At 33.3% G+C, this 22,186-nt stretch overlaps 3 protein-coding genes across 3 annotated transcripts; all 3 read left to right on the plus strand.

The window, feature by feature from the left end:
- The first annotated feature begins 6,120 nt into the window (after positions 1–6,120).
- Positions 6,121–6,891, plus strand: LOC136066197 (protein FAR1-RELATED SEQUENCE 5-like). The gene has a single exon (XM_065770109.1). It carries the CDS (start codon positions 6,121–6,123, stop codon positions 6,889–6,891), a length of 771 nt encoding a protein of 256 aa, XP_065626181.1.
- A 3,810-nt stretch (positions 6,892–10,701) lies between these two features.
- On the plus strand, positions 10,702–11,499 carry LOC112034496 (dehydration-responsive element-binding protein 1A). The gene has a single exon (XM_024067313.2). The coding sequence runs from the start codon at positions 10,801–10,803 to the stop codon at positions 11,497–11,499; it is 699 nt and encodes a 232-aa protein (XP_023923081.2). The 5' UTR covers positions 10,702–10,800.
- Positions 11,500–18,994: 7,495 nt separating this feature from the next.
- LOC112009258 (dehydration-responsive element-binding protein 1A) lies at positions 18,995–20,258 on the plus strand. The gene has a single exon (XM_024041593.2). The coding sequence runs from the start codon at positions 19,123–19,125 to the stop codon at positions 19,747–19,749; it is 627 nt and encodes a 208-aa protein (XP_023897361.1). The 5' UTR covers positions 18,995–19,122; the 3' UTR covers positions 19,750–20,258.
- The last annotated feature ends 1,928 nt before the right edge of the window (positions 20,259–22,186 follow it).

A 22,186-nucleotide genomic window follows, 5' to 3' on the forward strand; every position in this document is an offset into this window, starting at 1 on the left:
CTAATAATGAAAATAACAGTATTAAACAACAACACCAGTGGGAGGAATTGAATTAATGTGCTCTCGGACTAATAAGTACTCCGTCCGAAGAGATGTTTTTCATTGACCATCTAAGGTTACAATTCCTGGGGCTACAACTATCTCATATATCCTTTTTCTCTCCTGTTTTTCGATCCCCTTCTATCAGAGGCACCCTTCCCTTATATAGCATTGTCTTCTTACATCTCCTCCGTCCACTTGTTTATCATCCAGGCATCCACTTGAGTGCATGTCCCATCACCCCACTTTTAACCTTATGTGAGTGGCGGTAGCTGCGAAAGCACTGTTCAGAGGTCCTATCCACATAAATGCGGCCAAGAAGGTAGGTGCAGTGCATTAAATGTGGTGGTTGAAGTATGCCTCCTTGGTATTTCTCTGCTCCCGTTATCTTTATGTGTGTCCGAGGTTCCTCTCCCCCTTGACACTTGTCAAATAAATCGCTTGAACCTCCCATACTCGTGTTGGGTTTGGCCTTTTCGGATCCGAAGATGCAGGACTACTCGGACATATGAGCATCTCCTCGGATGGTATTCGGGCTTGTCCCAGGGCGTCCCCTTTTGACGTGGGCCTCTGACTGAAGGTCACACCTCCTCGGACGAAGAGTGTTCCTCATTCAGGGCCTTGGGCCCAATAAGTTGGGTTGGGTTTTTCTCCCCCCACACTGACTAATAAAGATTTTATAAACAAAACATTAAAAATAATGACACATTTAATATGGTAACAAGGCTAGTATGAAAAAAAATTTAACCATCAACAGGTTGCAATATTCAATGTTGTGTATAAGAAAAAAAATATTGAAATAATATTTGAGAATCAAATAAGAACAATTGATGTTGATATGATCTTGTTGTGCCTGGCAATAAAACGGTCTCAACGTCGCCATTAAGCCTTTTCATTTTCAGAATATAGCCCTTCTATTGTAGGGTTCTAGAACTTCATTGCATAATCTTAATCACAAAAACTAATCTCAATGCTATATTACCAATGGGAAAATCAATACCTTGTCTTTTCAAGATTCAGTGTCAATTGTACCTAATAAAAAGGTTTAAAATCCAAAATCTATTGTAAGAGGAATACTTTGATCAGAGGTGATATAAATTTAGTTTGGTAGATGCACATAAATAAGTTTGCTCAACAGCAATACACAAAATTAATGACTCACTCATACACAATATACATAAGCTAATGAATTTTGCCTCCTTTTTTTTTTGCTTCTTGCTTTTTTTTTGGGCCCTGAAGAATGTAGAATTTTTCCTTTCTTTGATACCAAATTCAAAAAATGCATTTCCTCAACAACAAAATAATTCAAAAATGCAACAACAACTAAGCCTTTTCTTTGATAATATTTTTTTTAATGTTTTGAAGCATTTCTCGCCCTCCCCAACATCATTCCCAAAATTTACACAATTTCTTATCATTTTTCTACTTGTTCATTGGAATTGCCACTTATAATCAACCAATAATTTAAAGAGAGAGAGAGAGAGAGAGAGAGAGAGAGAGAGAGAAGGATATATATATATATATATATGCAAGATATACTGTTAAAGTAATTATATAAAATAGATAAAATAGTTTTTTGGTGATATTTAATGCATAACTAGATATAAATGCTCTTAGGGGATAAAATGGCCAATGAAAGCTGAATTAAGACTCAAACAAAATAGATAGGAAAAAAAAAAAAGGAGTAAGTTTGGGGCGATGTGATGAGGGAGAGAGAGAGAATTCTTTGTACTTATGGAGTAATTATTACACCAAAAATGCCGTAGTCTTAGTTTGTTTAGGATGGGCACCTTGAAACTACTAAATTTGAAGTTATATGTCAATTGTCATTAATGGGGTAATGGGCAAGAATTTATACTGGGTTGTGTTTTTATGCCAAAATTCATGGCCGTTTCAGCAGCTTTTTCTCAACGTGTGCTTGGTTTGCACGGATAGGAACATTATTCTTGGGCTCAAGGTCTTGCAAGCCCATTTACAGTCTCTTTTTTAAGCCCAATGGGGTATGAAGGAAATCTCTCTTTCACCCTTCAAACCAAATCTCCCTAAATTCCCCCAAATGGTTTGCATTGCATGACTGCTTCAAGCACGTGGACATAGAAAAAGATAAGGATAATAGTCTTGGGTTCATTTGGGTCAGTTGTTTGTAGTATTGGGCCACTTATTTTTGCTTGGGACATTTGTATTAGGCTATGTTGGCTTATTTGTTTATTTATTGAAATATAACTTTTGTTTTTATGTTCTTTTTTTAAATATATTAAATAACTTAATATCATATGTTAACAACTAAGATTAAAAAATTATAATATATTAAAAAAATGAAATTTGCCATTTTAAACCCTTTACCTATAATTTAGGGGTGTAACAAATTAAAACACGTGATTTCAAAAGTAATAAATTAAATATTGAAATGTTAAAAAATAGTAAATTAAGTCATGATATTTCAAAAAGTAGCAAAATCAAACATCAATCCATTATATATACATTATATTTAAAATGAAATTTCCCTTTGAATTTGCTACTCTTGGAATATATGATTTAATTTGTTACACTCCTAAATTAATGGATTGATCATTAAAAATAGGTACAAAGCCAAAACGAGATCTACTCATAATAAGTTCCTATATTCTTTTTGGTGAAATCGGGAAGCATTAATCACAAGCAAGATACAAAGTTACCCCAGCATTAATTTTTATTTTAAAAAAAAAAATTAGAATTCTTCAACCTCTCTCTTTTACCTTTGGAAACCTCTTTTAAGTTTTAAGTCTTAGTGAGCGTTTGGTTTGCACATCTCTCCCCCTGCATCTACGACTACTTTTTTTTTTTTAATTTTAAACCAACACCTATTGCACTGTTAATGGGACATGAACAATGCATTTAGGCTAATGAATAGTAACCATAGTATGAATAGTAACTTATTTATTTATTTTTTATTTTTTTTCAGTTTTCAGCAAAATAAGTGGTATCCAAACGGATCCTTAGTATAAAAAAAAATAAAAAATAAATAAAATCTTAACCCATCACTTAAAAAAGAAGAAAAGAATATTGTAAAAGTGGGAATCCACCCAAAAGAAAATGAGAATTTTTTGCACTTTACACCCCAAAATATGAATTCATGCAATAACCACCCTAATTATAAAAAACTAAGAATTAACTTGTGGGGGCTGATAAAGCCAACATGATTTGTAATAGACTAGTTAATTCTTAGTTTTTTATTTTATATCATGGTTAACCAAAATAAATAAATAAATAAATTATATTTGAGAATCGAATAAGAACAATTGATGCTAGTGATATGATCTTGCTGTTCCTAGCAATAAAAGGGTCTTAAAGTCACCATTAAGCCTTTTCATTTTCAGGATATTGCCCTTATATTCTACAAGAACTTAGTGGTTGTGTGAGTTTTCAAGGTTTAAATTTTTTTGAGTGGTGATCATTTTTATGTGTGTAATGATGTATTATACCATTATACAAAATTTACAAAATTTCCTGTGCATCACTCAAGTTTGCAACAGTCCCTAGAAAATTGAAAACAAAGCACACTATATGATAAAATCGACAGAAGAAAGTTTGGCAACAGACTTGGTTGTGTAGAGTCTGTAGACTAAGGCTACAACTCTACTTAATATTTTTTTTATTAGATGTGAATTTTGACAAATTCATCATTGAATTATATTTTTTTATTATATCCTTTATTTTAGCAAAATTTTAATAAAATCAAAGATCAATAGCTACATTATCAATCAAATGTATCAATTTTGAGTTTTTGTAGTCTAAAATTATACATAAAAAATAAGTTTATGAATCAAATACTAAATAATATCTTATTGGCATGAAATTTGACATGTTTTAAAAAATAAAGAACATGCAATTCTACAGTTACATTTTCAAAATATGTAGCCATATTAATTTGTTTAGTGAGAGTTGTAACCTTAAGCTACAACAAAGTTTATAGCTAAATTTTGTCCAAATCAATAATCTATTAAATTCAAAACACAATCAAAATCAAAATTAACTTCTAATTGTAGTTTTATTTGCTCCAAGAGTCTATTTTAATTTTCTTAATTTTAGTGTCAAATGGCCTATTTATAATACTCAATGTGAAAATTGAGTTGACAATTCATTATTACTATTATTAAATGTTTTTGCATTTAATAAGCACGAGTTACAACTTAATTGAAAAAAAGAAAAGACAGGAATATAAAATCAAATAATACTGCAAATTAAAAATTAAAAATAGAAAAATATTAACGGATGCCCTTAGAGTAATAGTTAACAATTCATTTAAAGAAAATTTTTATGGAAAAACAAAACAATATGTTTTGACAGCTTTTTTTATTTCCCATAAATGTGGTATCAAAACTTTTTTAAAATAGATTGTTAATTATTATCCAAAGTGCACTCATTAACATGATCTTTAAAAATAATAGCAGGTTGCAAAATAAAGTAAAATGTGCAAGTATTGGTAAAAAAAAAGATTCAATAATGTCTTGACTATGGGGAGATTATTGTGTAGTCCTGGAGTACAAGGTTAGCATACTGACCTTGTACTCCCACCCAATAAAAGCATGCCAGCACATGATAAATTGCTTACCTCAGCGGGACTGCCAGCGCATCATAAAAGTTGATGCCTTTAACGTCCGTTAGACTGTTACCGTGAAGCCAAATTCAAAATTTTCAGCATGCTAGTTAAAAGGTTGGGCCCACATCAATAAAATAAGTGATAATAGTAATATAGGCTATAGGGCTCTCAACTTAAAAGCAATATTGACAGGAAACCCAAATTCTCTGGCAGTAGACAAGCGACGGACAAAAGAACAAACAACTGAACAAGTCACTATTTTTTTTTTTTTTTGGCTTCAAGTAAAAGCATGGTAGAGATAATGGACTAGGAGAGTGATAAAGCTAAATTTTGTTTTGTCTTGTTTTGATTTAATTTATGTTTTGAAAGAATATTTAATTATTTGTGGTCATATATTTGCTCTCAAATAAAACTATATAAAAATGTATTGCTGTATTTTTTTTTTTTTTTGCTCTTTCCAATATTTATTGTTAATTTTTATTATTATAATATATATATATATATATTTTTTTTTTTTCAATGAGTATCCATAGTCAATCCCAAAAAAATAATTAAAAAATTTGGTATTAAAACTTTGTTGTTATATTGTTGTGCCTAAACATAAGAGTTTTGTGATCAAGTGTACCGTAGGCATTTAAGAAGACATACAAAATTGTAAACATGGTGCATATCGATTAAAAAATATATATATAAACATGATATAATTATTGTATTATAATTTCCTTAGTATTTTGTTTCTAATATTTATATTTTTCATAAAAAATTGTTGTAGTTATTTGCAAACCAAGTGATATTAAAGAAATTGAAGGGGATTGCATGTTTATAGCAAGGCTAGAAAATAGTGATGAAAATTTGTTGAATAAGGTGGTCCATAATGCAAATGAAGCATATGCTTTATATAATGATTATGCATTGCGAATGGGTTTAAGTATTCGAAAAGGATAGCCTAGATATTGTAATGGGACGAAGAACATAAAGTAACGTGAATTAGGAGGGTTTTAAACTAGATGAAGAGTTTTCTAAAGAAAAATATTTGAAGAGGCTAGAGACTAGAACTGGTTGTAAAACATTTGTTCGTTTCACAGTTGAAAATGGTGTTTGGAGGGTTAGTTTATTTAATCCAGAGCATAATCATGAACTTGCACTACAATCAGAGAAGCATTTGTTAAGATCTGGTCGTCGTATTTCAAAACCTAAGGCAAATGTAATTGATACGATGGTGAATGCGTACAAAGAATGCTTATTCATATCTAACAAAAGAAGTTGGACGGAGTGAAAATGTGGGCTTTACCGAAAGAAATTGTTATAATCATGTGAATGTGCAAAAGATGACAATGATTAGTGTTGGAGATGCTCAAAGCTTATTGAATCATTTTAAGTCTAAGCATGCAGAAGATCCCATGTTTTTTTACACAGTTCAAGTATATCAAGAAAATCGAATGAAAAATTTTTTCTAGAGAGATGGGAGATCAAGAGTTGATTATGATTGTTTTGGAGATGTAATGGTATTTGATACTACATACCATACCAACAAATATAATTTGATTTGTTCCCCATTTGTAGGTGTTAATCACCATTGGCAAAGTGTGATGTTTGGATGTGCATTCCTTTTGGATGAGATCACTGATTCATTTAAATGGTTGTTTAAGTCATTCTCAGACTCAACGGGGAATCGATCGTCTATAACAATTTTCACTGACCAGGATCAAGCTATGTCAAATGCCAATGAGGAAGTGTTTCCAAATACACATCATTGGCTATGTTTGGGGCATATTTCAAAAAATGCTCCTTCCCGCTTAGGAGACTTAAACTCTAACTCAGAATTCATGTACTTGTTCAACAAGTGCCAAAAATATTGTGATTCAGAATTGGAATTTCAACAGACATGGGATCAAATGACACAAAAATTTGATATTGAGAATCATCATTGGCTTAATATGATGTACAAAATTCGACATAAGTGGAGCACTGCATTCACTAAGGATTTTTTCACAGCTGAATTTAAATCTTCCTCGAGGAGTGAGAGCATGAACCATGTTTTGAATGGTATAGCAAATAAATCAATTAGCCTCACTAAGTTTGTAATTGAATATGAAAATGTATTAGCAAGTATGCGTTCCTCAGAGTTGGATGAAGATTTTCGATGCAAGCAAGGTGCCCCACAGAAAGCAGTTAAGAAGAGTGGCATTTTGGATCATGCAGCTCAAGTTTACACCTATAAGATATTCAATTTATTTGAAAGTCAATTTCTTAATAGTCTTACAATGGTTTGAGATCAAGTTGATTGCCAAGATACAATTGGTGTTTTTGAGGTCAAAGAAGAAAATAGTGAAAGAGTACGCACTATCTGATTTGATCATCTCAATAGCAATATTTCTTGTTTTTGTAAGAAATTTGAGTCATTGGGGATTCTTCGTTGTCATGCATTATGGGTTTTTAGCATAAAAAATTTAACTAGAATTCCAAGTCAATACATTTTGAAATGTTGGACAAAAGAAGCTAAGAAGGGGATGATGACTTACGAACAAGACAACCATTCACTTAGTNATATATATATATATATTTTTTTTTTTCAATGAGTATCCATAGTCAATCCCAAAAAAATAATTAAAAAATTTGGTATTAAAACTTTGTTGTTATATTGTTGTGCCTAAACATAAGAGTTTTGTGATCAAGTGTACCGTAGGCATTTAAGAAGACATACAAAATTGTAAACATGGTGCATATCGATTAAAAAAATATATATATAAACATGATATAATTATTGTATTATAATTTCCTTAGTATTTTGTTTCTAATATTTATATTTTTCATAAAAAATTGTTGTAGTTATTTGCAAACCAAGTGATATTAAAGAAATTGAAGGGGATTGCATGTTTATAGCAAGGCTAGAAAATAGTGATGAAAATTTGTTGAATAAGGTGGTCCATAATGCAAATGAAGCATATGCTTTATATAATGATTATGCATTGCGAATGGGTTTAAGTATTCGAAAAGGATAGCCTAGATATTGTAATGGGACGAAGAACATAAAGTAACGTGAATTAGGAGGGTTTTAAACTAGATGAAGAGTTTTCTAAAGAAAAATATTTGAAGAGGCTAGAGACTAGAACTGGTTGTAAAACATTTGTTCGTTTCACAGTTGAAAATGGTGTTTGGAGGGTTAGTTTATTTAATCCAGAGCATAATCATGAACTTGCACTACAATCAGAGAAGCATTTGTTAAGATCTGGTCGTCGTATTTCAAAACCTAAGGCAAATGTAATTGATACGATGGTGAATGCGTACAAAGAATGCTTATTCATATCTAACAAAAGAAGTTGGACGGAGTGAAAATGTGGGCTTTACCGAAAGAAATTGTTATAATCATGTGAATGTGCAAAAGATGACAATGATTAGTGTTGGAGATGCTCAAAGCTTATTGAATCATTTTAAGTCTAAGCATGCAGAAGATCCCATGTTTTTTTACACAGTTCAAGTATATCAAGAAAATCGAATGAAAAATTTTTTCTAGAGAGATGGGAGATCAAGAGTTGATTATGATTGTTTTGGAGATGTAATGGTATTTGATACTACATACCATACCAACAAATATAATTTGATTTGTTCCCCATTTGTAGGTGTTAATCACCATTGGCAAAGTGTGATGTTTGGATGTGCATTCCTTTTGGATGAGATCACTGATTCATTTAAATGGTTGTTTAAGTCATTCTCAGACTCAACGGGGAATCGATCGTCTATAACAATTTTCACTGACCAGGATCAAGCTATGTCAAATGCCAATGAGGAAGTGTTTCCAAATACACATCATTGGCTATGTTTGGGCATATTTCAAAAAATGCTCCTTCCCGCTTAGGAGACTTAAACTCTAACTCAGAATTCATGTACTTGTTCAACAAGTGCCAAAAATATTGTGATTTAGAATTGGAATTTCAACAGACATGGGATCAAATGACACAAAAATTTGATATTGAGAATCATCATTGGCTTAATATGATGTACAAAATTCGACATAAGTGGAGCACTGCATTCACTAAGGATTTTTTCACAGCTGAATTTAAATCTTCCTCGAGGAGTGAGAGCATGAACCATGTTTTGAATGGTATAGCAAATAAATCAATTAGCCTCACTAAGTTTGTAATTGAATATGAAAATGTATTAGCAAGTATGCGTTCCTCAGAGTTGGATGAAGAAAAAAAAAAAAAAAAAAAAATTCAATTTTTAATTTTGGGCTGTAGGCTTTGCAGTAGGCAGAATTGTTGTTGCATATCACAATCACCAAACTACAATTCATCCACACTTTCAGTAGTCCTCTTACTCAACCATGAAACTGAACCAACATAAGATCAAAAGCAACATTTTTAACATTGATTGAAATATTCCAAATTTATTAAAATTTTAAAATAATCCTCTCTAACATAATAAATCATAAAATTTAAGAAAATATGAATATAGTTTAGTTACACCAACTGGCAAAAAAATAAGCAAAACAACTACCACCATCTAAAATAACACATCAGATCAAGGCAAAGCCGTAAAGCACAATGCATTGGAACCAAAGTTTTTAATAGATATTTTCACAAACATCATCTGTGCATTTCAAAAACAATATTAAAATCACGTCAAATATAAATTAGCCACATTTGGGCTAGAGAGAGAGAGAGATGAGAAAGCCTTAAGATAAGAGGTCACAAGGGCAAGCACAGCTGGTGGTGGTGGTGGTGTGGGACTCGGCGACTGATGCAACCATGGAGATTCGGCCATGTTTTGTCCCACAGAAAAGTATAGAAACAGATATTTTAAAGTTTGGGGAAGCTAAAGAAAAAAAATGGAGAAATTGAATAGAGAAAGTGAGCTGAAGAGAAGAGAAAATGGAGAAAATGAAGAAGAACAAAGTTTCTCTCCAAACTAGTTTGGAGAGAAACTCTTCAAACTTCTCATATATTTCTTTTTTGGGTGTGAATTTTGAAATCTAACCGTTGAATTTCATATTCCTTATGTTTTAAACATGCATATCAAATTTCGTTCAAACCGGATATTATTTACTATTTAATCAATTAACTTAATTTTTTATATACAGCTTTAGATTACAAAAACCTGAAATTATAACATTTGTTTGATGACATAGCAATTGATCTTTAATTTTCTTGAAATTTTGTGAGCATTAAGTATGTAATAATAACATACAATCTAACGATTAGATTTTCAAAATTTAAACTCAATAAAAATATATATGATGAGTTTGTAAGGTTTCACTCCAAACTTTGTTCAATGAAGAAAGCCTTTAGTGTTCTCTGCCGCTTGTCTTTTGCCTTTGCTTTGTTTTGTTGTCTCTGAGGCTTTTAAGCCATTAAGTTGAGAACCCTACTATTATATCAATTATTTTATTGATGTGGGCCCATGTGTTGTTTCATAACCTAGCCAATTCAAATATGCAAATTTTAAATTTGGCTTTCAAACCGTAACAGACGTTAACAGCTCTCATTTATTACAATGAGCTGGAAGTTCAGATGAGGTAGGCAAATTTTAATGTGCTGGCATACTCCTATTGGCTGGGGCTACAAGGTCAGCACTAGGCAATAACAGGTTGCAAAATAAAGTAAAATGGGCAAGTATTGGTAAAAAAAAAGGATTCGATAATGTCTTGACTATCTTATGCTGAATTTGATACCTATACAGCATATACAACCAAATATTCTATTCAGTATAGAGAGTATAAACACACTCTCACGCGCATAACACATACTGCGTTTTTGCCACGGCAAAACTATGCCCAATCACTTTCACTCAAAATCTTGAACAGGACAAATTTTCCACGTGTCACCATACAATACCCCCAATTCACTTGGCTCAAAAAGAAAATCAACTGTTACAAATATCCTATTACCAACAAATATCTTCCATTCCAAATTACTTCACAGCCTGGCAACTTATCAAAATAAGCGCGTGTACATATCACAATGAGCGCGTCGACTTATCACACTCCTAGTTCTTTCCTTAGCGTTTTGTACAAGTCCTAACGTCTGTATATATATGTCCAACTCTCATTCTTCTTAGTTCTTACTCCCTTCAACAAACACAAACACAAACACCACTTTGCTTACTTATATCTACTGCTACTACTTCAATATACAAACTAACTAAACTCAAAGTACTGAGAAACAAAGAGTTTTAAGACATACATGGATGTCTTAAGACATTTCTCAGACCCACAATCTCTAATGGGGTCTGATATTTCGTCCTCGGGGTCAGAGAGTGACAATGCTCGCATGTTCAACTTGTCAGACGAGGAGGTCATGTTGGCTTCGAAGAATCCTAAAAAACGAAATGGGAGAAAGAAGTTCAAGGAAACAAGACACCCAGTGTACCGCGGAGTGAGGAGGAAGAATTCAAAAAAATGGGTATGTGAAGTGCGTGAGCCAAATAAGAAGTCGAGAATTTGGCTTGGGACTTTTCCTACCGCAGAAATGGCGGCGCGTGCACATGATGTGGCAGCAATTGCGCTCCGTGGCCATAAAGCGTGTCTCAATTTTGCGGACTCAGTATGGAGGCTTCCAGTTCCGGCATCGGCAGCAGCGAAGGATATTCAGCGTGTGGCATTGGAGGCGGCTGAGGCATTTCGGCCAGCAGAGTTGGAAGATGTTTCTGGGGATGACTTGAGGCGGAGGTTAAAAAATGCAGCTACAGCAGTGACAGTGGCTACGGAGGCTGAGATAGAGCCGGAAAGTGTGTTTTTCATGGATGAGGAAGCGGTTTTCGACATGTTCGGGTTGTTGAGAAATATGGCAGAGGGGATGTTGTTGCCTCCACCGCCTCATTGGTATGGTGGAGATAACATGGAAACTGGCAGTGAGGTTTCATTGTGGAGTTATCGAATTTGATTGNTAGTGACGAAGCTCAAGGTGCTGCCATCCTGAAAGTCTCTCTTGATGACTAACTTGAATATATAATAATAAGAAAAAGCACTGCACTGCACTAGTGCACTGCATTGGAAGGTGATATTAAAAAGGCAATGCCAAGTTGCCAACATGTGGATGTAGATAAGTGGTGGGACTTGAGAATGGAGCTTTTTGGAAGCTTTCTTTTATTTATAAATAGCCAACATATTGTTTATTTATGGCTAGCCTCGTCAAATGCGCATTTTGCCTATGGTGAGACTTTTTTTTTTTCTTAATCTAGTGTCATAAATTTCTTTTTCTTTTTAGAAAACAAAATTTGGATAAGTTGTTTTTAAGACATTAATTAGTAAAGAGTATTCTATTTTGTAGGTATTTTAAGTGAAATTGGAGATGTGTTTTTACGGATTATCTATAAGTTTTTCCATATTAAACCTAAGGTTTATGGTATTTCTGAATTATATAAAAATCCAATCCAAAAAGAAAATTTCTTATAAATATTAGGAGAAACTGCAATTAACTCACCTGTAGTTTGCCTGTTTTAACAATGCCCACCCGTGGTTTAAAATTGTCACTTAACCCACCGAGGTGGCCTCCGTTAAACCCCGTTACCTACCTCTCCTTTTTCACCATTAAAAATAGGGGTAAATGTGTCTTTTTCATATGTTTTATGTCTCTCTTCTCTTTTCTCTCCTTTTTCTTCTTCTTCACATTCAAAACCCAGAAATGTTCACATAAAATAAAAAAAAATAAAAAAAAAAAAAATAAAAAAAAAACCCAAAAATGTGCATTTAACGTTCTTACCAAATGCCCACTGCAATTACCAAACATATTTTTACAATGAAAAGAAAACCAATACACCTACGGTCACAAATAAAGCCATAAATCCACGTCAACATTTAAATTAAAAAAAAATTAAAAACAGAAAAAAAAAAATTACATTAATTGAGATCTAAGTGGGTCTTGAACAAAATCACAAGGCCAGATCTAAGAACACAAAATTAAAATCCAAAAATCACAAACCCAGAAACACAAGCACAAACCCAGCAACAGATCTTCCAAACACAAAAACAACAAACACAAACCCAAGCATCAGTAAGAATACAAACACAAACCCAGCCATCCATCTTCACAAAACCTGCAATCCATCTTCAGAAAACCCAAAAAACCCAAGTCCGAACACAAAACTCAAGTCCAAAAAAAAAAAACCCAAGTCCAAATACAAACCCAAGTCGATGGCTTGACCGACCAACTCGAGCGATTCCTGAGGGATGGAAGCGTCAGCGTCGAGCGAAGCCGAGAAATCCATGACGGCGCGCAACGTGACTTCTCGGATCATCGATGTTTCTTTCTTCAACCCGGACCCAAATTTTCTACATCGCGCCTGTAGATCTAGATCACTGACTCCGATTTCGACGCGATCGTTTTGATCAATCTACCGAAACTCCAAATCGCGGTGGAGTCCAAGTCCGGATCTGGGTTTGGATTTGGGTCTAGGTTCGGTTTGGGAGCGTCATCGTTTTGGGGTTGGTCTGGGTCTTCGGAGAAGATGGATTTGAAGAAATCCATTATAGTTAGCTCCTTGTACCCATTTCTTACTGATGTTTGGGTTTGGGTTTGTGTTTGGTTGACAAGGAATATATGTTGCTGGGTTTGTGATTGTTATTGTGGATTTTTAAGGGTTCTAAGGTAGAGAGAGGGACAGAGCTCATTCTTTTTTTTTAGGGTTCTAATTGGGTTTTAATTTTGGCTTATATAGTAAAGGGGATTTTTTAACAGAAATGGCAGAGGTGGGTAACGGGGGTCTAACAGAGGTCACCTCAGATGGGTTAAGTGACAAATTTTAAACCACGGGTGGGCACTGTTAAAACGGACCAAACCACAAGTCGGTTAACTGCAATTTCCCCTAAATATTATAGATAAAACCCACCCTAAATTTGATTATCTTTTTTCTAACTAACCAAGCTAATCACTTTATTGCTTCTCAAAAAAAAAAAAAAAAATCTAATCACTTTATTTTCATTTTATTTTTTAAAACACCATCTTAAATTCAAAATTTTAAGGCCCCGAAGGCATGAGCAAGCATGACTAGTGTTGAATTGAAGGAGCCCAAAAAAGATGCTGCAGTTTGAGTGTTTGGATATGGCAAAAGCCATATTGTATTAAATTATATTCCGTTTTCCATAATGTATAAGAGGTTGCGTTAATGGGGCACCGTGAGGTGCCCGTTAACAACAATTTTTTTGGGACCTTTTTTGGTAATTTTTTGCCTTTTTATGTCATTTTTTTTCTAGTTTTATAAGTTGTGGAGCCAGCTTTATAGAGAGAAAAAAACATATTAAAATTAACTGTAGAGTTATTTTTATGTCTTTTTTTTTTATTGATCTTTTTTTTTTTTTTTATTCTGTGGGATCCATATTAGGAAAACCTTAACAAACACTGCACAGTACTTATTAACATTTTCCATGTATAAATACATGATATATTTGCAAAATAAGTTCGTACTTTAATATTTAGTCTACCTTTTGGGGCATTTACATAAATCTAAGAAAGAAAGTTACTCAAATGTTTTATTTTCATTTTATTTTTATTCTTTCTTTCAAATTTCTAAGAAGAAAAAAAAAACCACACATTTTTGTCTTGCATACTAGTTCAGCTGAAAAAGGAAGTCATGAAGCAAAATTAGGCCACAAAACTCCCAATTCGTGGAGAGAGAGGGAGTAATATTATAGATTCTTCATTCTTGTTGTAATAAATAGAGAGAGAAGAGGTGTATCAATAATATTAAAAAAAAAAAAAAAATCTGGCAAAACTAAAGCCTAAAGGATAAAGTAAAAAGAAAAGGTCGAAGCATGGAGTTTGTACTATTGTTTCATTCAACATTGTTATTCCTGACTAATAAAGATTTTATAAACAAAACATTAAAAATAATGACACATTTAATATGGTAACAAGGCTAGTATGAAAAAAAATTTAACCATCAACAGGTTGCAATATTCAATGTTGTGTATAAGAATAAAAATATTGAAATAATATTTGAGAATCAAATAAGAACAATTGATGTTGATATGATCTTGTTGTGCCTGGCAATAAAACGGTCTCAACGTCGCCATTAAGCCTTTTCATTTTCAGAATATAGCCCTTCTATTGTAGGGTTCTAGAACTTCATTGCATAATCTTAATCACAAAAACTAATCTCAATGCTAGCTATATTACCAATGGGAAAATCATTACCTTGTCTTTTCAAGATTCAGTGTCAATTGTACCTAATAAAAAGGTTTAAAATCCAAAATCTATTGTAAGAGGAATACTTTGATCAGAGGTGATATAAATTTAGTTTGGTAGATGCACATAAATAAGTTTGCTCAACAGCAATACACAAAATTAATGACTCACTCATACACAATATACATAAGCTAATGAATTTTGCCTCCTTTTTTTTTTCTTCTTGCTTTTTTTTTTTGGGCCCTGAAGAATGTAGAATTTTTCCTTTCTTTGATACCAAATTCAAAAAATGCATTTCCTCAACAACAAAATAATTCAAAAATGCAACAACAACTAAGCCTTTTCTTTGATAATATTTTTTTTAATGTTTTGAAGCATTTCTCGCCCTCCCCAACATCATTCCCAAAATTTACACAATTTCTTATCATTTTTCTACTTGTTAATTGGAATTGCCGCTTATAATCAACCAATAATTTAGAGAGAGAGAGAGAAGGATATATATATATATATATATATGCAAGATATACTGTTAAAGTAATTATATAAAATAGAGAAAATAGTTTTTTGGTGATATTTAATGCATAACTAGATATAAATGCTCTTAGGGGATAAAATGGCCAATGAAAGCTGAATTAAGACTTAAACAAAATAGATAGGAAAAAAAAAAGGAGTAAGTTTGGGGCGATGTGATGAGGGAGAGAGAGAGAATTCTTTGTACTTATGGAGTAATTATTACACCAAAAATGCCGTAGTCTTAGTTTGTTTAGGATGGGCACCTTGAAACTACTAAATTTGAAGTTATATGTCAATTGTCATTAATGGGGTAATGGCCAAGAATTTATACTGGGTTGTGTTTTTTTGCCAAAATTCATGGCCGTTTCAGCAGCTTTTTCTCAACGTGTGCTTGGTTTGCACGGATAGGAACATTATTCTTGGGCTCACACTCTTGCAAGCCCATTTACAGTTTCTTTTTTAAGGCCAGTGGGGTATGAAGGAAATCTCTCTTTCACCCTTCAAACCAAATCTCCCTAAATTCCCCCAAATGGTTTGCATTGCATGACTGCTTCAAGCACATGGACATAGAAAAAGATAAGGATAATAGTCTTGGGTTCATTTGGGTCAGTTGTTTGTAGTATTGGGCCACTTATTTTTGCTTGGGACATTTGTATTAGGCTATGTTGGCTTATTTGTTTATTTATTGAAATATAACTTTTGTTTTTATGTTCTTTTTTTAAATATATTAAATAACTTAATATCATATGTTAACAACTAAGACTAAAAAATTATAATATATTAAAAAAATGAAATTTGTCATTTTAAACCCTTTACCTATAATTTAGGGGTGTAACAAATTAAAACACGTGATTTCAAAAGTAATAAATTAAATATTGAAATGTTAAAAAATAGTAAATTAAGTCATGATATTTCAAAAAGTAGCAAAATCAAACATCAATCCATTATATATACATTATATTTAAAATGAAATTTCCCTTTGAATTTGCTACTCTTGGAATATATGATTTAATTTGTTACACTCCTAAATTAATGGATTGATCACTAAAAATAGGTACAAAGCCAAAACGAGATCTACTCATAATAAGTTCCTATATTCTTTTTGGTGAAATCGGGAAGCATTAATCACAAGCAAGATACAAAGTTACCCCAGCATTAATTTTTATTTTTTTAAAAAAAATTAGAATTCTTCAACCTCTCTCTTTTACCTTTGGAAACCTCTTTTAAGTTTTAAGTCTTAGTGAGCGTTTGGTTTGCACATCTCTCCCCCTGCGTCTACGACTACTTTTTTTTTTTTTTTTTTTAATTTTAAACCAGCACCTATTGCACTATTAATGGGACATGAACAATGCATTTAGGCTAATGAACAATAACCGTAGTATGAATAGTAACTTATTTATTTATTTATTTTTTTTCAGTTTTCAACAAAATAAGTGATATCCAAACGGATCCTTAGTATAAAAAAAATAAAAAATAAATAAAATCTTAACCCATCACTTAAAAAAGAAGAAAAGAATATTGTAAAAGTGGGAATCCACCAAAAAATATGAGAATTTTTTGCACTTTACACCCCAAAATATGAATTCATGCAATAACCACCATAATTATAAGTAAACAATGCAAATAGCACCCCACCGTCAATCTTAATCTTAAGTTTCGTTTACTGATCATTGCTCTAAGCTTTACGCTGCTTAGAATCAGGCCACTGGAAATCCGAGTGATCAACCGAATCGATGGCCAGCAAAGTCGATTTTAGATCTCCAACAAAGTCTCTACCCCCTGGTAATCTCTCTCTCTCTCTCTCTCTCTCTCTCTCTCTCTCTCTCTCTCTCTCTCTCTCTCTCTCTCTCTAAGTTTTCATTATCCTTCATTTTCTAATATGAAAATGCTTGTGCATTTTTATATTCTCTTGTATATGTTTGGTTGCTGAGAAAGCGTAGGAAAATAAAAATTGGAACTTGGATTTCTAATAGTCTAATCCAAGCATATATAGTTCTATTGAGTTGAATTTGAGTTTTTAACAGTTTTCTAGATATAAAAAATGTGGCATACTTATTGCCCAATACATTACTTAACCCTCGTTGATTAACTTGTGACCTCGATCCGTACACCTTTGGCCCATCCCGGGCCTAGGAGCTAAAACAGGACCGCGTTAGTACGGATAACGCGATCAAACCTTTCCCGATTATCTCTATCCTGGCCGGGAACAGTATCATTCGAGGTGCCCTATACTCGGCTACCCGATAGTGCCTTTGAGGACATCGCTGCCGAGTTGGCCCCTAAAAATGGGAATCAGTTCCAATGCCACTAATACTATTCTGATGGGGCATCCACTTTGGGATGATGGAATTGGACCCTCATTCGCACTAATACGGAGGAGCAATCATAACACCCCCACTCATTTTTTGCCTATAAATAGGAGAAGAGAATGAAGAATAGGGGTTGGCAATTCTGGAAAAAATACTAAGAGAAGAGAGCAAACACTCAGAGGGAGCAAAGGAGTGATCCTGTGAGGGAGAGAGAAAGGCTTATGGAAATAAAATTGTATTTGAGCCTGCCAAGCATAGGACCACCTACAGCAGGAAACACAAAAGCCCACAAAACAAATAGATTGTGAGCTCATGTAGAGGTTAAGCCCACCAGCCAAACATTTTGGGTACGCACAATAATAATAGGTGAAATTGAGAGAAACTCAAATTAAAATTCCAAATTAGAGTTTCAATTTTGCATCATGTGTCCTAAATTATTTATTCTTAAAGCATTTTATTTTTTAATTTTAGAATCAAATGTGAGATCACATCATAAATATTTATCCAAGTAAGTTATTAAATACAGAAACCAAAGAATTTAAAATAAATGAATCATAAAAAATAAAAAAAATGTTCCACTATAATTTTTTTTTAAAAAAATATAGACAATTTACATTTTATACTTAATAATATCCTTACAAATTTTTTTAAAAGTTAACGAAATATAAAAATAACTATCAATAGTATTTAAATTATATATATATAAAAAATATATTATACATTTTATTGTATACTTTTAAGTGTATTTATGTATATGCATGAGTTACAAACTCCTTAAAAAAAATAATAAGTTGCATAATAAAGTAAAACGGGCAAGTATTAGTACAAAAAGTTGCGATAATGTCTTGACTATGTCAGGCTGAATTTGATACCTGTATACAACCGAATATTCATTCACTAGAGAGAGTAGAAAAACACTCTCACACACATCACACGTACCACGTTTTTGCCACGGCAAAACTATGCCTAATCACTTTCACTCAAAATCCTGAACAAGACAAATTCTCCACGTGTCACCATACAGTTCCCCCAATTCACTTGGCTCAAAATGAAAACCAACCGCTACAAATATCCTATTAAAAAGAAGTGATAATATCACAAAAATTTACACAACTTGACCGTTGTCACAATTCATCACTTGTCAAAATATGAGCAGTAGAAATAATGTGAACCCACATGTTCCCTTTACTTTTTCTTTGTCATTCATAACTCGTAACATAAGGAACTGTGTTAAAAATTGTGTAAACTTTTGTGATGATTTATCCTTGGTGACAAATATCTTCCCTTCACAGCCTGGCTACTTATCACAATTAGCGTGTCCACAATTAGCGCGTTTACTTATCGCACTCCTTAGTTCTTTGCTTAGCGTTGTGTATAAGCCCTAACGTCTATATATATATATATATATATATCTCCAACTCTCCTCTTCTTAGTTCTTACTCCCTTCAACAAACACAAGTACAAACAAAAACCCTTTGCTAACTTATATTTACTGCTACTACTTCAATAAACAAGCTAACTAAACTCAAAGTACCGAGAAACAAAGAGTTTTAAGACATATATGGACGATGCTTACATGGTGAACTTACCACACGAGGAGGTCAGGTTGGCTTCGAAGAATCCTAAAAATCGAGACGGGAGAAAGAAGTTCAAAGAAACAAGACACCCAGTATTCCGTGGAGTGAGAAGGAAGAACTCAAAGAAATGGGTTTGTGAAGTGCGGGAGCCAAATAAGAAGTCAAGGATTTGGCTTGGGACTTTCCCTACCGCAGAAATGGCGGCGCGTGCACATGATGTGGCGGCAATTGCGCTCCGCGGCCGGTACGCCTGTCTCAATTTTGCTGACTCGGTGTGGAGGCTCCCGGTTCCAGCGTCGGCAGCGGCAAAGGATATTCGGCGGGCTTCATTGGAGGCGGCTGAGGCATTTCGGCCAGCAGAGTTGGACAGTGTTTCTGGGGATGACTTGAGGCGGAGGTTAGAAAATACAGCTGCAGCAGTGACAGTGGCTGCGGAGGCAGAGATAGAGCCTGAAAGTGTAGTTTTTATGGATGAGGAGGCGGTTTTCGACATGCCAGGATTGTTGAGAAATATGGCAGAGGGGATGTTGTTGCCTCCACCGCCTCATTGTTATGGTGGAGATAACATGGAAACTGACAGTGAGGTTTCATTGTGGAGTTCTTCAATTTGATTGTTATTAGTAAATATTATAGCTTAGTGCTGCAGTGTGGCGATGTCATACTGTACAAAAGAATTTGTTGTAGCGTGAAAATAAAGGAAATCTCCTATTTGAGATAAAGTGTGAACACATTACCATAAAATAAAATTTTCTGAAGAAGAAGAAGAAGTGGAGTGGTAGTGGACGAAGCTCAAGTGCTGCCATCTGAAACTCTCATCTTGGTTCTTCAAATCAAGCGTCTCTGCTCTGGAACTTTCTTTTTTTGACAGAAAAGATAGATTGCTCTGGCACTTTCAAACAGCTAAAGTTTGATGACTATGACTTGGAAAAAAGAAAAAAGAAAAAAAAGCACTGCATTGGAATGTGATATTAGAAAAGGCAATGCCAAGTGCCAACATGTGGATGTGGGTAAGTGGTGGAACTTGAGAATGGAGCTCCCTAGAAGCTTCCTTTTATTTATAAATGGCCAACATGTTTGTTTATTTATTAAAAAAAATCCTAAATTTGAAAATCTTTTTTTCTAATTAACCAATCTAATCACTTTATTATCATTTTATTTTGTAAAACATTATCTTAAATTCAACAATTTATAGCAATTTATATCATATGGCTTAATGGCCATAAGTTATATATATATATATATATATATATATACACAGACACAATAGCCATACAAACACACACACTTTGTGCGTGCAATAATGCTCTTCTTTATTTATTTGTATTTTTGGTTTAATGTTATAATATTTAAAAATGATATATAAAAAACTGTTGTTAAAAAAAGGGAGGGGTAAAGTAACGTAGAATAATGTTTAAAAATGAGATAGAAATATTGTCCTAAGTTTTAGGTTGAATGGAGAAGATAAAGAAAATAGCCTTAAACTTAAGAACAATAAATTACTCTTTTAACCAGTTTATATTTTTTAATTTAAAATTATTTAACTAAAAGATATGGGTATTTTAGAGAGTTTAAGAATTTTTGTGAGGATATTTTAGTACGCAAAATATTAAAACCTAAACAAGGAATCATGTTATTAATAATATATATATATATATACCCCCCCCCCCCCCAACCCTCCCCCAAACCCAAAAAAACAATTTCCCCATAACATTGCACTTAATTAAAAACAGTAAGCAAGGAAAATAAAAGTTCTCTTCCTAATAAGTGTTGAGGGAAAAAGCTGATGTTCTTGAATGCAATGTGGAGAAGCCAAGCGAGACTCAATGACAGGCTCTTGAGATGGTGCCCAAAGGCTTTCGGTGTAGTGATAAGCCTATCCAACTAAGAAATAAAGGTTGCACCTTGACAAAATAATAACAAAGCCCAATAAAACACTTCACAATAGTTAATTAGTACATTAGTAGTCCTGTTTTGACAATACAAGAAAAATAGATTCTCCAACAATAGAGTGAAATTAAACTTAAAGTCCAGTAGTCAATTATTAAACAGATTTTGAAAAGTGCTTACTTCTGAAAGTTCTTGTGTGTCTTGGTTAGGGGAGTCTATTGTACTTTTAGCCATCATTACGTCAATATGGAAGAAGAATTCATTGTTACAAATACATAATATCCTTCAATAGTAAAACAAAAAGTAAAAAACTAATGGTTCCATGGTGAGGAGGAAAGGGTTATTTGGCATGGTGTGAAGGGAGAGAGAGATCCTAGCTCAATGTAGCAAATATTGAACAAAGATTCTTGGGAATATATATGTGGGGCATGAATGGGGTAGTAAGGTTTGCTTTGAGTGAGTGAGTGTGTAGGCTTATAATGGGAAATGCTAAAACCAAGTCTTTAATGGGAAAGAAGGTAGTTTATGGCTAATTAGGAGGCATTTATGAACTTAAAATATGCAGAAAAGGAAAGAGAATGTTTGAAGCTAAGTGGGTATGGACATAAGTGGCTTATTTATGGGTTAGTGGGGCTAACAACAAGCTGAAATTTGATAGAACAACAAAAATAACAGTTTCAGAGGGCTTGGTGTGTGTTTTGTGGGCTGATGTGCTTATCCTTTTATAGTGGAGTTTAGGGAGGTATTAATTATCAAAAGTCCAAAAACGTGGAACTAATCAGGAGGCAGAATAGCATACTTGATTATCCTAGGATTTGGCTATAAATGATGGATTCTCTTTTGGGTTGTCTTGCCTCTTTGGGCAATGTCACACATGGGTAAAATCAACATAATCTGCATTAAATGCTTGGATCTCTGAGGTTTTATTTAGCCAATGAGGTTAAGATAGGCATTAAATTAGAAGGATGCTAATGTTGTAACTGAGATTTGAACCTTAGGAAGTAGGATTCAACACCCCAAAAAACCTAATTTTCATTGGCAATATCAAAAACCTCATTCTCATTGGCAATATTTAAAGCTCAGTTCTCACTAGCAATATCAAAAAAGCCTAATTCTCATTGGCAATATTTAAAACCCAATTTCCATTGGTAACATCAAAAG

Source organism: Quercus suber, unplaced genomic scaffold (assembly GCF_002906115.3).
Source record: "Quercus suber isolate HL8 unplaced genomic scaffold, Cork oak 2.0 scaffold_3B, whole genome shotgun sequence".
Lineage (NCBI taxonomy): Eukaryota > Viridiplantae > Streptophyta > Magnoliopsida > Fagales > Fagaceae > Quercus > Quercus suber.